Source organism: Dendrobium catenatum, unplaced genomic scaffold (assembly GCF_001605985.2).
Source record: "Dendrobium catenatum unplaced genomic scaffold, ASM160598v2 fragScaff_scaffold_847, whole genome shotgun sequence".
NCBI classification, from domain to species: domain Eukaryota; kingdom Viridiplantae; phylum Streptophyta; class Magnoliopsida; order Asparagales; family Orchidaceae; genus Dendrobium; species Dendrobium catenatum.
In genome coordinates this window covers 2,418,745-2,433,691 of record NW_021319309.1, presented here as the reverse complement: position 1 = coordinate 2,433,691, position 14,947 = coordinate 2,418,745, and the positions used below count along the sequence as shown (strand labels likewise).

Sequence of the window (14,947 nt, the reverse complement as noted above, 5' to 3'; positions counted from 1 at the left end):
TCTTTAGGAACATTTACCATGATGTAAATTACAAAGAGCTACTATCGACGTCATCACTTTGTATAGAAGACTGCAAGTCGTGCGTGTTACGACAGGTATGGCAGAGAGGATCGTAGTCAAACTGGCCGAGTGTAGGACTGTAGTCCGACTTCGAGTACGACGATGAAGTCGAGGAAGGGTGACCGTTTAGTGGCACTATTTTGCGGACGCGACGAGGTGCGGAAAGTACAAATATAGGAGATCTGTGTAATCAGAAAGTGCTCAGAACAGTGCCAAAGATGCCAAAAGAAAAGAAGAACCGATTATAATCAAAAATAGGATAGCGACTGTAGTATGGTCGAGAAAGACTTGTTAGTCGAAGCAGTGGTGGAATGGCGACACAAGTCAGTGGAGGACCGTGGTGGAGTTTCCGCGCACGGAGGGTAGGTATGGACCTTGTAGTCTTCGACGAATGATTCCAGATCTTAGGACATTGCGTCAATACAAGTAGTAACCTAAAGAAGGGGTCCAGTTATGGGAAAGAAACGCATCTTTCGCATGAGACGAATCCCAGCGAAGTCCGATAACCGGTAGTGGATAAGCTCACCAGGTCAATATTAACGGTCATCGGGGTTTTTCAAAGATAACCCTATGAGCGAAAAGTGCGTGGTGAATGGTCTAACGGTCGGAAGGCCTGCCGAGTCCTACGTCATTTGGTGGCAGAGGAGAAACCTCCAGCTTCACCTTGGCGCAGTTATGCTCAGTTCGGGCTCATGGAGGGAAACCTCTCTTTGTGTAAATTGAGGGAAGAAGTGATCTTTAGTGCACAATCCCCATGGGAGTGGTGCGGAATTCTGGCATTCGTCCTCTGAAAATACTAGGGCAGCAGTCTTCCGACGTTACTAATCATGCTGGACTAGGATTACAGAAGCTCCGAGCTCGATGTTTGGATTCGGGAGATGGTGAGGTGTAGTAATCTCCCATTTTCCCCTTTACTTCCTGCATTCGATATGGTCCGTCTTCATCTACATTTTTCAGCTTTACCTCTCTTGGTTGATCGTAGAATGCATACGAGATAATATTTATGAATTTTTGTCTGGCTGTTGCCAGTAGTCTCGTAATATAGTCATGAGATTCAAAAATAGGTCGCGTGATATGGGTGATGAGAGAGATGAGTTTGTATAAGATAATGAGTTGGTGCTTCACCTCTATGCCCTCCAAGGAAAAAAGGAGGTTGAAAAGAATGGGAACGGCAGATACGAATCCTTTGATACATTCACCGTTTCGTTGCAGTAATTTGAAGGCCCTTAATGATCGTCGGAATTTATCTCGAGAGTTAAAGATCTGGGCTCATTGGATTTCGTATCGTCAGAAGCCGCTCATTTTTCGGAGGTATAAGCTCCCGTTCAAATCGAAGTCATCCAGAGATCTGTATTTTGGTATACTCAAATTTCTCGGTTTGAAGCCCTTAAATTTTGGAAATCCAAAGCATTAGAGCTTTAGCTGTGTTGACACCCTGCAATGTCCGGGACTCATTAGTGGGCCGGATTGGGTTTTGATCTTGGTGTCGTTTGAGAGTTGTGTCATTTACCTCTCGTGCTTATGGCCTAAATACGGCCTCAAGTTTTGATCTTGTATTATCGCGATGTTGACCAGGTGCTCTCGGAATTAAATAATTTATAATTACTGTTTCCGATCTGGACTATCATTTGCTTTAATTGGACTCAGATAGTTTCAGTGGCCCGACTCAAACTAATTGTTGTGATGTCTATCAAATGTATATGTATATATATTAATCCATTGTAAAAACTAATAAATAATTATTTGATTTATTTTGATGTGTATTGTCAATTTATAGCATTTATTATTTATTAATGAAATTATAGAGATGACATATATAGACATGCCATTAATTCAGAGTCTCATAAATTGCTTCTGATAAATTTCATCCAATTAGTCTTAATAGAGAGCTGTGTATCCTTGCCTGATAAAAATAAAAGAAAATAAATGCATATGATAACTAATATAAATAATAATATATAATGAGTATAATTGGATTAATCATAATAAATAAATCGTATTCTGCCAAAGCAGATCCAATGATCAGAAAAATAATCTCCCAATGATATAACTAGGTAGGCCGTAAGAGAAGAAAGGTAAAAGCATATCTTCCATGCTTTCTCAATATGATAATGCCATCCTCCTCTCCTCTAATAAATGACTCGAAGGAGTTTGTGGGAGAGGAAATGCAGACGCTGAACGCCGTCCGGATACGAATCGGAATGCATCACGCCACTTTTTTACTCGGTATTGTGGCTCGGTACCGCTGATGTGGCTGCACTTGATTCGCCTTCGAACGTAAATATACGTCCAGCCTCCGCACAAAATAATTTCTCGTGACAGAGGGTGGTTTAATGGCAACATAACTCCAAGACGTCGCGATTGATTTGGATATCCTGGCTTCTCTTATCAAAGACAATCCTCCTGGTTCGCCGGAAACTCTCAACATATTGTTAGTTGGTACTTCGACTCGAGGGTGACTTCTCATCTTACCTTGGATTCAAGACAATTATATCATCAATATCTTATAGCAATAACCACAATATGGGAATAAGAAATATGATGAAGGGATAGAAAAATCTGTTTTTTATTTAGTTCGGTGGTTAAAATACTTTCCCGACAATGATTTCCCACCTTGACATTTCTCTCTGTTTCTTCTTCGTTTATTGCTCTGTTATTCTATCTGCTTGCATTTCAGCAACCACCCCATCGTTGATTGATATAATTCTGTTTGTTTTAAGAAGAGCTCGCTGCGCTTCTCTGTTTTCTTATGAAAAACTTGACTTGAAGGGTTTACAACTGCAGTCAATGCAATTCAAATCTTGTGATATCCATTTTTAGCACAAATCTCTAAGCTATAGAGATGGGTTCTTTGTTCAGCCACCATTTCTACAAAGATGGAACATCAGACCTCTGCATGCTCAATAGAGACAGAGCCATCCTCTGGGGAGATTATTTTGTGCGGATACCGGACGGGAGAATCATCCGGTACCGACTCGGTGCTGAGCTCGATACCAAGCGCGGTACACATTTTGGGTGATGTGGCTCATTTTTATTGGTCTCCGGACGACGTCCGGACTCCTTGCCTAATAATTTCACCATCCTCTGAGTACTAAGGCACAAACCTTACAATGTAAATAGTGAGGATGCAGAGATCTGATAACCAAATCTCCCAACCAATATATTAAGAGATATATCAATGATGAAAAATTTTAAAAAATTACACATTATATAAATGTCAACAATTTAAAACGAAAAATTGATTTGAACATATAGAAGATAGTCGAAATTTTCAAAAAATAAAATCCAGCTCTATTCACAGGAATCATAAAATTATATAGCGAAGTGTGTGTGTTGTATTGGGCCAGAATAAAGATATGAGATCAACAGAGCCACATACAACAACAACAACATCAATGCTTTATCCCAATACATGGGGTGGGCTACATGAAGCCTTTTTCTCGATTTTGTCATGTTAAGAGTCAATTTTAATTAAAAAAATGATTTATAATACTTTCTAATCATATCTTTTTAGGTATGCATGTACCTATCTTAATATGGATAAGATTTATGAGGGGTACTTTTCTATCACACAACAAGCCTGATCAATTCCTAAACTTCAACCATACAACTGGAATCCTACTAATAATATCCACATCTATTTTACCATCACTCCGGATAATAGACCTAATGCTTTTTAATAATATATTAATAAAAATATTATCAACGTTTTTAATTTATATTTTGACAAGAAAAATGTATTTTTTATTAAAATTTGGCAATATCAATATAATTCTTGAAATATTTTGTGTTATATTGCATCTACTCTAATGATGCCACATGAAACCAAATAATTAATCTTTAATCTAGGTGATAATGTCTTCTAAATAATCTTATTAAGTCATTTTCAAAATAAGGGTTGATTTTGTATCTGACCAAAATATTTAAATAAAAAAACAAAATATCATTATCATTCCATCATACATATTCATGACAATTTTGATTTTACATTGCATCAAAATTTGAATTTTTTTGGGGGAAATTAAAATTTTTAATTTCCCTGTTATTTGTTCAGCCACCACTTCTACAAAGATGAAACATCAGACCTCTGTATCCTCAATAGACACAGCCACCTCTTCTATCAAGATGGAGCAGCCATCCTTTGAGTACTAATGCACAAACCTTACAATGTAAATACTGAGGATACAGAGATCTGATAGCTAAAACTCTCAACCAACATACTGAGAGATATATCAATGATGAAAATATTTAAAAGTTACACATTATATAAATGTCAACAATTAAAAAAGAATGATTGATTTGAACATATAGAAGATGCGGAAAAATCCAAAAAATAAAATCCAGCTCTATTCACAGGAATCATAAAATTATATAGCAAACTGCGTGTGTTGTATTGGGCCAGAATAAAGAGAGGAGAACAACAAAGACACATATAACAACAACAACATCAATGCTTTATCCCAATACATGGGGTGGGCTACATGAAGTCTTTTTCTCTGTTCTGTTATGTTAAGAGTCAAAATTTTCATTTAAATTTAATAGAAAAAAAGACATTTATAATATTTTCTAATCATATCTTTTTAGGTTTGCTTGTACCTTTCTTAACATAGATAAGATATAATACATCTAACACTCCTACCCGGCCTAAAGACTGAGGTTTTGTTTGGGATAGCTTTCTTGCTGCTTTTTAAAATAATTCTATAGTATACAAATTCTAGTTCAAAAATTTTTTATATTAAAAAGTTGTCCCAAATAAAATCTAAAGAAGCCAGTACAAACCAATCAATTTTCTTTATCAAAGTAGATCAGTTAACTATGATACTGTACTTTGTGAAAGTGAGTCAAATGTCATGAATATCTAATTAGTTCTTAGTCAATTAGTCCAATAAATTTTAATTTACTGAATATGTATTAAATCATTTTAAACCAATATATGAAGATTACAACTAATATAAATTAGTTCTAATTATTTCTTACAAATCTCATAGAGGTAGTATTCAACTAATAACTCTTAGCTATATATATATATATATAATTAACAAAATAATTATAACTATCAATCGCATGTCGAAAAATTTGCAGCGATAAAATTGTTGTTTAATATCTTAGTTATATATGAAGATTCGTCACACACATATAAAAGAAGAGTTGCAAGATGTACTAGAGTTTTTATATGAAAAAAAAAGTGAAAAATTATGGGGCTTAGCCTGCTTGAAATAGTTCCGCTCACGTATATCGCAGATTACAAAACATGTTCTTCTTAGTAATTATGGAAGGAGTTGGTAGAATAAAGCATAGATAAATTGTAAAGAAAAAGTTTTGTGGTCGAAGTTGAAAAAATTAATCTTAAGTCATTGGTGTTGTCTCCAATATATCATTTGTAGTCCATTTGTTATTTTTCTTTGAGTAGGGAAAATTAAAGGCCGAGAAGTTCACTAGAAACCATGGTGTTGACATTGAAAATCAGATTTGATGTTGACTTTAACTTTATGTGTGATGGCATACACTGATACTAGTGGTTAGGTGTGTCAATATTTGACATTGTTAGGTGTGTCAATATTTGACATGACATGAAAATCCGACTCGAACCCGACCTAAAAATTTCGGGTTAAGGTCAACCTGAACCCGAAACGAGTTGGGTTCGGGTTGACCTTTTGACGCGAAATTAACCCGTTTTTACCCGAAAAATCATTTTTGACCCAGCAACCCATTTTGACCCGAAAAGCTGATATTGACCCATTTTTTGACCTTTTGGATAAAAAAGCTAGATGTTTTTTTTTTTTTGGCACCAGGTCATTCGGGTCGTGTCGGGTTGACCTGGACCCGAAACGGTATCGGGTTTGGATCCAGAAAACTGACCCGTTTGCAAAAATGGGTTGGCTTCGGGTTGACCCGAACAGTGTCGGGTCAGTTTCTGGTTCGACCCGAACCCGACCAATGACCCAAAATTGACACCCTACTAGTGGTGACATGTGTCATTGAACATCATCGTAGTCGATAAGGGTGGTTGGGGAATTGTATTCGAGTGAAGTTGGTTAGAAGATCATAGTCAAGTGATCGTAATCTAAGAATTGTAGTCGGGTAATAGTGATTTAGGAATAATGGTTAAGCGTTAGTGGTTGGAAGACTGTAGTTGGGTGGAAATTGTTAGATGATCACAATTTGGCGATGATGGTCAGAGAACTACAGTAAGGGGATAATAATTGGAGAATTGTTATCAAGTGATAGTAGTCAAAGGATTATAGTTAGACTACAATAGTTATAAGATTGTAATTGATGAGGAGAGTTGGAGGAAGGTGGTTAGAGGACCATATTTGAAGTACAATGGTTGGAGGACCGTAGTCAAGCAATAGTTGTTGGAGGATCATAGTCGGGTGATGGTTGTCGAAGAATCATTCTTGCGACACTTTGATCAAAATACCATAATCGGGTCACAATAGTCAGGAGATCATAGTTGAATGGTGGGGGCTTGAGCATCATAATCACTGGTTGAAGAGTGATGGTCACACAGTGGTGGTTTGACAACTGTGGTTAGATTACAGTGGTTAGATGGCGATGGTCCATTGGCAGTCTAACTGTGACAATTAGGCGGTGGTCTAATGGATATAACCGGGAGGTGGTTTAACGATGATGATCGGGCATTGATCATTTAGATCTCTAAGATTCATCAAGCCTCTGAGCTCACTTGAATCTCAACCCAAAAGTCATATTTATGTAGAGAGTGAGGATCCATTTATAACTTTGATATTGGCATGCTATATAACTATAACCAATTCTTGAACGTTTTATCATATGGTATGTATTTTTCCTTCGATTATATATCATTTTAAGAATTTAAGTGTTTTAATGATGTTGCAATTAAGCAATCTCGAGCTTGTTGGTTTTGTCTTGTCAAGACTCTCAATTTACACATAAACATGTAAGATATGAAGATGGTTTGATCCTCCAATTAATATTTCAAAAAATTTAATTATGTTTTAAGTGCTTAATCTGTGCTCGTTTAGACTCGAATTGAATCACCCTTAGCATTGATTGATTTGTCTTGTCATAGACATTCAATTTGATGGTAAGTTTACTAAAAATAGAATTTGAATGATTATGAATGTAATTTCAAAAATTTTTAATTAAATTATATTAAAATTTATGCCAATTAAATTGCTTTTTAATAATATACAACAATAACAACAACAACATCAAGCTTTTATCCCATTATGTGGTGTTGACTACATAAATCTTTTTTTTCTTCATTGTGTCCTGTTATTAAGAATCAAATTCTCATTTAAATCCAACAAAGGAAGGTTATTTCTAATATTTTCTAACCAACTCTTCATAGGTCTACCTCTATCTTTCTTAACATAAGACAAATCTAATACATCTACTCTCCTAACAGGGTCATCGGAAGGCCATCATTTTATATGATCAAACCATCTAAGGCGACTCTCTTTAATATCATCTGCCATTAGAGCTAATCCAACATTTTCATGTATATGCACATTTCATATCATGCCTCTATGAGTAAAGGCACTCATCCACCTAACCATCCTTATTTCTCTTTTAATGGCGAACATTCTGCATCATAAAATATTGCACTTCTCACCACCATCTTATAGAAATTTTCTTTAAGTTTGAGGGGTACTTTCTATCACACAACAAGCCCGATCTATTCCTCAACTTCAATCATACAACTGTAATCCTACTAATAATATTCACATCTATTGTATCATCACTATGAATAATAGACCCAATGTTTTAATAATATATTATGTATGATTTTTAATAATATGTTAGTAAAATTATTATCAATGTTTTTAATTGATATGTTGGCAAGAAACATGTTTTTTTAATTACAAATTTGTCATTCATATTGCAAGATAAATCTTGAAATATTTTGTCTTATATTACATCTATACTAATGATGCCACATGGAACCAAATAATCAATCTTTCATCCAGGCAATAATGTCTTCTAAATAATCTTATTAGGTCATTTTCAAAAATAATGGTTTACTTTGTATTTGACAAAAATATTTAAATAAAAAAACAAAAAATCATTATCATTCCATCATACATAACCATGAAAATTTTGATTTTACCAGTGCATCAAAATTTGAAATTTTTGGGGTGGAATTAAAAATTTTAAATTTCTATTCAGATTATTTTCATCAAATTTAATAATACTGAAATGTCAAATCTAATCCAGTGTCAAATGCAACTATCCACTAAAAACAAGATATCTGTCTAGTAAGGAATACTTATGAGAACAATAGATTTTGTCATTTTTAAATTATTAATTTGCATCTATTGAGGTTTTAGGTTGTTCTTGTAATTCATATATGTTAATTTTGTAATTTTTAAATTATTAATTATGCATCACTAATGAAAGAGCCTTCTTATTCAGCTTAAGGTGCCATAGAAAGGTTACCAATTTTCAAGGATAACCAACTTCCTTATATTAAGACCAAATAGAATGCCAGTTGAGGTCTATTTTTTAGTACTTACTGTGATTTATATATATAAACTTTATATGAAAGATACATATTGTACCATAAGGCTTTAACTAAAATATATTGTTGCGTCTTGGAATATTCGCAGCGGTAGAGAGAGATATAATTTATTGTTTTAATTTTGTACGAATATTTAATACACTGACAGATAAAAGACGGAGTAGTATTCATAAGAGACACATCCGAGTTTTTACGTAGAAATCCCCTTTAGGAGGGAAAAACAATGGGCTTTGCCCAATTTAAATGAATTGTGGGCTCCGAAAATCTGGCCTCAGCCTCTCTGAGGACATCTTTATTCCTTTATTGTCTTTGAGTCGTCGATGAGAGTTTTAACAATTACGTTCTGAGGTAAATTTTCAAAAGGTAGATTGGGTATATATATCATTTCAGAATGATGTAAGATTTCATTTTAAAATTTTTCATATAAGTAGGAAGCTTTGATACAAATTAATAGTCATTATTAAAATATTCTCATATGCCTAAAAATGATAGATGGAAGGACTTGCCTAGTTACAATCTCTCCAAGGATGTTAACATAAACATTCCTTCGAAGTTATAGTGTTAGTCATATAAAAAACTTTTTAAGGTTGTAGCAAAAGTTATCCTTAGCTTAGAATCATTTCCCAAAGATGACGATAAGCTAATGTGTACTAAAAAAATTATAGTAGTAAACAAAAAGAGAATATTTCCTCTTGGCGTTATATAAAGATCCTACATATACATGTATAATATGTCGAGAGCAACTCAAATGAGACAAAATTCTTTAATGTGATAACCCAAAAAGAGGTAAAATTATAAGGCTTAGCCTAACTGAAATGATTCCACTAGGGTATGTCATAGGTTACAAATGATACTCTTCCTCATAATTGGGAAAGACATTAATATAATGCAATAAATATAAAATTTGGAGGTCCGGTGGATTCCATAGTGGAAGTTAGAGAAGCTTTGAGGTATTAGAAGGATTTTTTAAGAGTTTACTGATCGTAAGATCGATCATTCTCAATTGAGACGAGGAGATAAGAGATCAAGAAGGCTAATTGTTGCGTCATGGAATATTCACGACAGTAGAAAAAAATATAAAGTTTAATGTCCTAACTTTATATGAAGATCAAACACACAAACAGATAAATAGTATGGATGTAGCATTCATAAGAGACACATGAGTTTTTACGTGAAAACTCGTGAAATGGGGGAAAAATCACAGGGCCTTGCCCAGTTTGAATAAATCCACTAGTATTTACAGTTGATTACAAATGAGGCCTTTCCTTGGGGGGGGGGGGGAGTCATTGGCTTGATGTAACAAATATACACCATATAGAGTGCATTACATGGTGGGAGTTGGAAGAATCAGTGTTGACATGTTCGTTTAGTTGGCATGACCATAGTTAGCAAGTGATGTAAGTTGGAAGGATCATAATTGGGAGATGGTGGTTGTAAGGATCATATTCAGGCAATGGAGGTCGAAAAGATCATAATAGGACTACGGTGATTGAAAGGACTGTAGTCCATGGGCAATGAAGGTCAAAAAGACCGTAGTCGGGTGATAGTGGTCAGAATGATCATACTCAGTGGATGATGGTGGTTAGAAAGATCGTAGTCAGGTGATAGAGGTTTGAAGGACCATAGTGAGGCAACAGGGGTTGGAGAGACCGTAGCCTGGAGATGTTGGTTGGAGAGTGCATAGTCGGTGGGCGATGAAGGTCGCAAAGATTGTAGTCAGGTCATGATGGTCAAAAGGACTAATCAATGACGGAGGTCAAAAAGACCGTAGTTTGAAGATGGTGGCCAGAAGGACCATAATCGGTCAACGAAGTTCAGAAAAACTGGAGTTGACAGGTGATGGTGGTCTGAAAGCCCGTAGTTGGGTGATAGTGCTCAAAAGGGCCATAGTGAGCGAGCGATGAAAGTCAGAACGATGTAGTCTTATGAAGGTGGTCGTAAGGACCATAGTAGGTGAGCAACAGAGGTTAAAAGAATCGTAGTCATGCGACTGAGGTATGAAGGACCGTAGTTGGGCGATGCGATCGGGGAGACCGCAATTTGGAGATGTTGGTCAAAGAGGACGTAGTTAGCTAGTGATTGAGGTTGTAGAAAATGTAGTCAGGTGACAATGGTCAGAAAGACCACAATGAACGATGGAGGTTGAAAAGATTGTAGTCAGTAGGCGATGAAAGTAGGAAAGACTGCAGTTCGGAGATGGTGGTCAGAAGGACTATAATCGGGCAACTAAGGTCTGAAAGACTAGTCGACGGGCAATGGTGGTCATAAAGATTGTAGTTGGTCAACATTGGTCGAAAGAGACATAATCTGAAGATGGTCTAAAGGATTGTAATTGGGCAATGGAGGTTGAAAATATCATAGTCGAGTGACGGTGGTCAAGAGAACTGTAGTCTGGCGACGATCAATGGTCGGGTGGGATTCTGACGATAATAAGTGGTCGGGCATAAGTCTGACGATAGTTGGTGGCCTGGCGGAAGTCCAAAGATAATTGGTGGGCAGGCAGAAGTCCGACGATAGTCCAATGAAGGTCGGTGGCCACTGAGCGGTGGTCGAGGAGGAGTTTGGTGAGAAGAGAATTCTCTTATTTCTCATCCTTTCCTTACTTCCTTGCTTCCTCGTTTCCCCCCTCTCTTCCTTGAAGAATGTGGGATCTATTTATAGCTTTCTGGGAGTGCCATGGCCAGTAAATAGAGAGAAAATCAAGAGCACGTTGGGAGTGGTTCGAATGGATAGCCGATATAGATTATCTTGATCATGAACCATTTATCGAGTATTTAAGTGCCTTAATAATGTTAGAATTCAACGATCTTGGGCTCGTTGGATTCATCTCATTGAGCCACTCGATTCAATTATAAGCATGTTACATTTTAAGATCATTTGGTCATCCAATTTATGATTTGAAGTTTCTAAATGTGCTTCGGCTTCTCGATTTGGACCCATTTGGTCTCAGATTGAGTTGAATTTGGTGCTTTAGGTTTGTCTTTTCGAGAAGTTCAGTTCAATTATAAGTTTGCTAAAATTAGAGTTTGGATGGTCCGAATTTACTTTCAGAAGTTTCCAACTCAAATTAACTCGAGTTTCGTGTCCGATCAATATAAATTTTTGATGATATATCAATAATATAAACCTTATTGTTGATATTGTAAGTCAGATTTAGTGTCAACAATGTGCATTAACTAAATTAGTGATGATGTGCATTAATGTTATTAGTGATGGCATGCGAGGAGAATGGTAGAAATCGATATTTTTGTTGACAAAGTGAATCAACTTTTATGTAATATCATGCATTAATATGATTGGTAATGGCAAGGGATGATGTCGACATGCATTGAAATTTATGTAGATAGCATGCATTTACCTTCTATATGATGGCATGCATTGACATTGTTGATAATAGAGTGTGATGAAGTTAGTGGGCTCTAGAATTTGTGTTGATGATGTACTTTGTCCTTATAGATGTCAACATGTGTTGACATTGGTGATGACTAGCAATGAAGTTGGTAGGTATAAATGTTTATGTTGATAGCGTGCATTTACCTTATAAATAGTAATGTGCATAAATATTATTGTCTATGACTATTGACAAAGTCGGTAGGCATCAACATTTATATTAATAACATTAGTTTACATCGATGCTATTGGTGACAATAAGTGATGAAGTTAGCAGATCTGCAATTTTAGTGAACAAAAATGCAAAAAACTAGATTAGTGATTGCTTGTATTGATGCTAATGACAATGTTTAGGTAAAAAAATCATGGAATGTCAATATTTTTATTGATAATGTGCATCGACCATCTAAGTGATGATGTGCATTGATATTGTTGACAATAAAGAAGAATAAAGTCAATTGGCATCAACATTTTTGTTGACAACATATATTGTCCTTGTAAGTGATAACACATGTCAACATTTTTTGATGATATCAAGTAATAAATTTGATGGGCATCAGCAGGAGTCCCGATGGTTTGCATCAATGTTACATAATATGATGACATTCGACATCCATGCCAATGCTCCTCATCACCTACCATCAATAATATCATCAATGCATGCCAATGCTAATAAGATTAAAGCATGGTATTGACACTAACTTTAATTCTCAATATCTACACAGCTTTATACTAGGCTTCTTGTTCTATTATCTCTTCTCCTCAATAAAGAATTATCAATTAGATTACAGAAATAATTTCTAATTTCATTTAACACTAGATTAAAAATTTCATTTGTTTTTTCCCCTCTTAATATATAGATATAAAACAGGGACTTAGTATTTGTTGTCTGTACTATAGAAAATAAAAAAGAAACTAGCATGAGCAGGATCTAGAAGAGTTTCAGTGGCGATGTGACTCGATGAGGATTTTCCAGTGAAGAGATCCACAAGAGGCGTAGAACTGCCACATATGGGATATCGTAAGAAGATGACCGAAAGAGATGGAATTGGCGAAAAGCATCAGCTTTAGCCTAAGATGGAACAGAGAAAGATCCAATTTTGATCAATAAAACAAATAGGCCTGGAAGGATTGTTGAAGGGATTTGGATGATGTACTGTTGGATGTGGATAGAACACGCGAAATCGACAATTCTGAGCTCTAGATCGAGGCAAGGATCCATTGGCACGAAGCATCGGGATCTGTGACGATGAAGAAGGTTCAGTGAAGATGAGATGTTAACGGCTAAGGGAGACAGAGCTCGTGAAGGAAATGTAGTATCCGGAATGGATTAGAGCTTCTCCAGCCGTTTGGCAAACAGGAGAATGGAGAGCCTCAGTCGTCGCAATCGAACTCCATTTTTGTCGCCATTCAGTCACTGATGAACAATCTCACTGTTCACTTTCATCATTTCTTTCTCTCTACCGAACTCAGTCTGAGAAAGGCGCGAAAGAAACAATGATGATTTCGGGCCAAAATGACGTTCCAATGAAGATGAATCACGGCACTTTTTGATTTGACTGCATTTTGCAGTATAAATAAGAGTTTGGGTTGGAGATGTCCTTAGAGGCCGCAACTGACGAGAGATCTTCGCGTGAGCACCAATTATAAGGATCCCAAAATGTCGAGGACAGACGACATGTTCTTGTTCATCAAAGACTAAAAAATTAAGAAGGAATTGAGCAGGAGAGAGAAGAGCATATCACAGGAAAAGAAATTTGTTCATTTGATTATTTTGATGGATAATAGTCCCCGAGATGAATTACATATTGGACTTTCTTTCTATTACAATTATTAAACCCAGAATTAACCACTAAACAAGCAAATCTCGATCACTAGCACGATTCTTTCTCATTTGCAAGTAATTTAACGAAAATCACTCTCAATTCCTTCCGCCAGCAACACCACCTTGCCCCTGCTCGACATCCCATACTCTTGAGCTACAGGCAGAGCTCACCATCCTTCTCAGCCATCCCAAACTCCCCATAGCCGGCGACCTTATCTCTTCTGTTCTATGTTCCGAAGCAGAGATTTCCACCTCCGCCGTTGTCGAGCTTGCCTTCGGCTGCAAAGTTCCCTCTTTTATATCCGTATTCTCCGCTTCCATAACTAAAGTCACCGACTTGGTACCGTAATAGGACGCCGGAAGCTTTTGCGGAGGATCAACGGGGCTCCGGCAGGTGGGACAGGTGGAATTGACGAGAAACCATTTGTCGATGCAGCTTTGGTGAAATCCGTGGTTGCATTGAGGAAGAAGGCGGCCGAGCTCTCCGTCGGCGAGGTCGGCGAGGCAGATGGCGCACTCTGACTCGGTGGAGCTGAAGACGGTGATAGGGAGGGCGTTGAGGATGGCGGTGTCGAGGGCGACGCGGGAGGAGGAAATGGGATCGCTTTGATTCTTGACGCGGAAGTAGATCATGAGGACGATGAGGAAAAGGATGGAGAGGACGGCGACGCCCGGCAACACGATTTTGATCGGAAAAATGTTGGAAAGAGTAACGGATGGGTCGCTGTTGTTGAGCTCCGTCAGCGTTGCCATGGTGATCACAAATTCTTGGCTACTCAGTCTGGGCAGGACGAGACTTTTTATAGATAAAAAAAGGAAATTTTTGTTTGGATTCATTGGAAGATCAGACGTGTAAAAGTATATATATATATATATTCTAGCATAAGCCATATGAGAATGATTGAATTTATTTTATAATTAATGTTCTATTTAAAAATTAAAGTATACTAATTTTAAAGTAAATGCAATAATTCACATGGTTATGTTGACGCCATTTTATTGTATCATTAATTAATTATATTCATCGGGCACAAATCTCAAGGAAAATTAAGTTGGAAACATCAGAAATTAAATTCAGAGCTATATGAACTCTGATTCCAGCAAATTTATAGTCGAACTAAACATCTCGAACATACGAACCCAACGCCACAAAATTCGACCCAATCTGA

At 36.5% G+C, this 14,947-nt stretch overlaps 1 protein-coding gene across 1 annotated transcript; it reads right to left on the bottom strand.

The window, feature by feature from the left end:
- Positions 1–13,702: 13,702 nt before the first annotated feature.
- On the bottom strand, positions 13,703–14,575 carry LOC110113649 (RING-H2 finger protein ATL64-like). The gene has a single exon (XM_020846311.2). The coding sequence runs from the start codon at positions 14,529–14,531 to the stop codon at positions 13,875–13,877; it is 657 nt and encodes a 218-aa protein (XP_020701970.2). The 5' UTR covers positions 14,532–14,575; the 3' UTR covers positions 13,703–13,874.
- Between the last annotated feature and the right edge of the window lie 372 nt (positions 14,576–14,947).

Excerpts from the sequence above, each read along its gene's own strand:
- LOC110113649 (XM_020846311.2), bottom strand. The coding sequence starts at position 14,531 with ATGGCAACGCTGACGGAGCTCAACAACAGCGACCCATCCGTTACTCTT.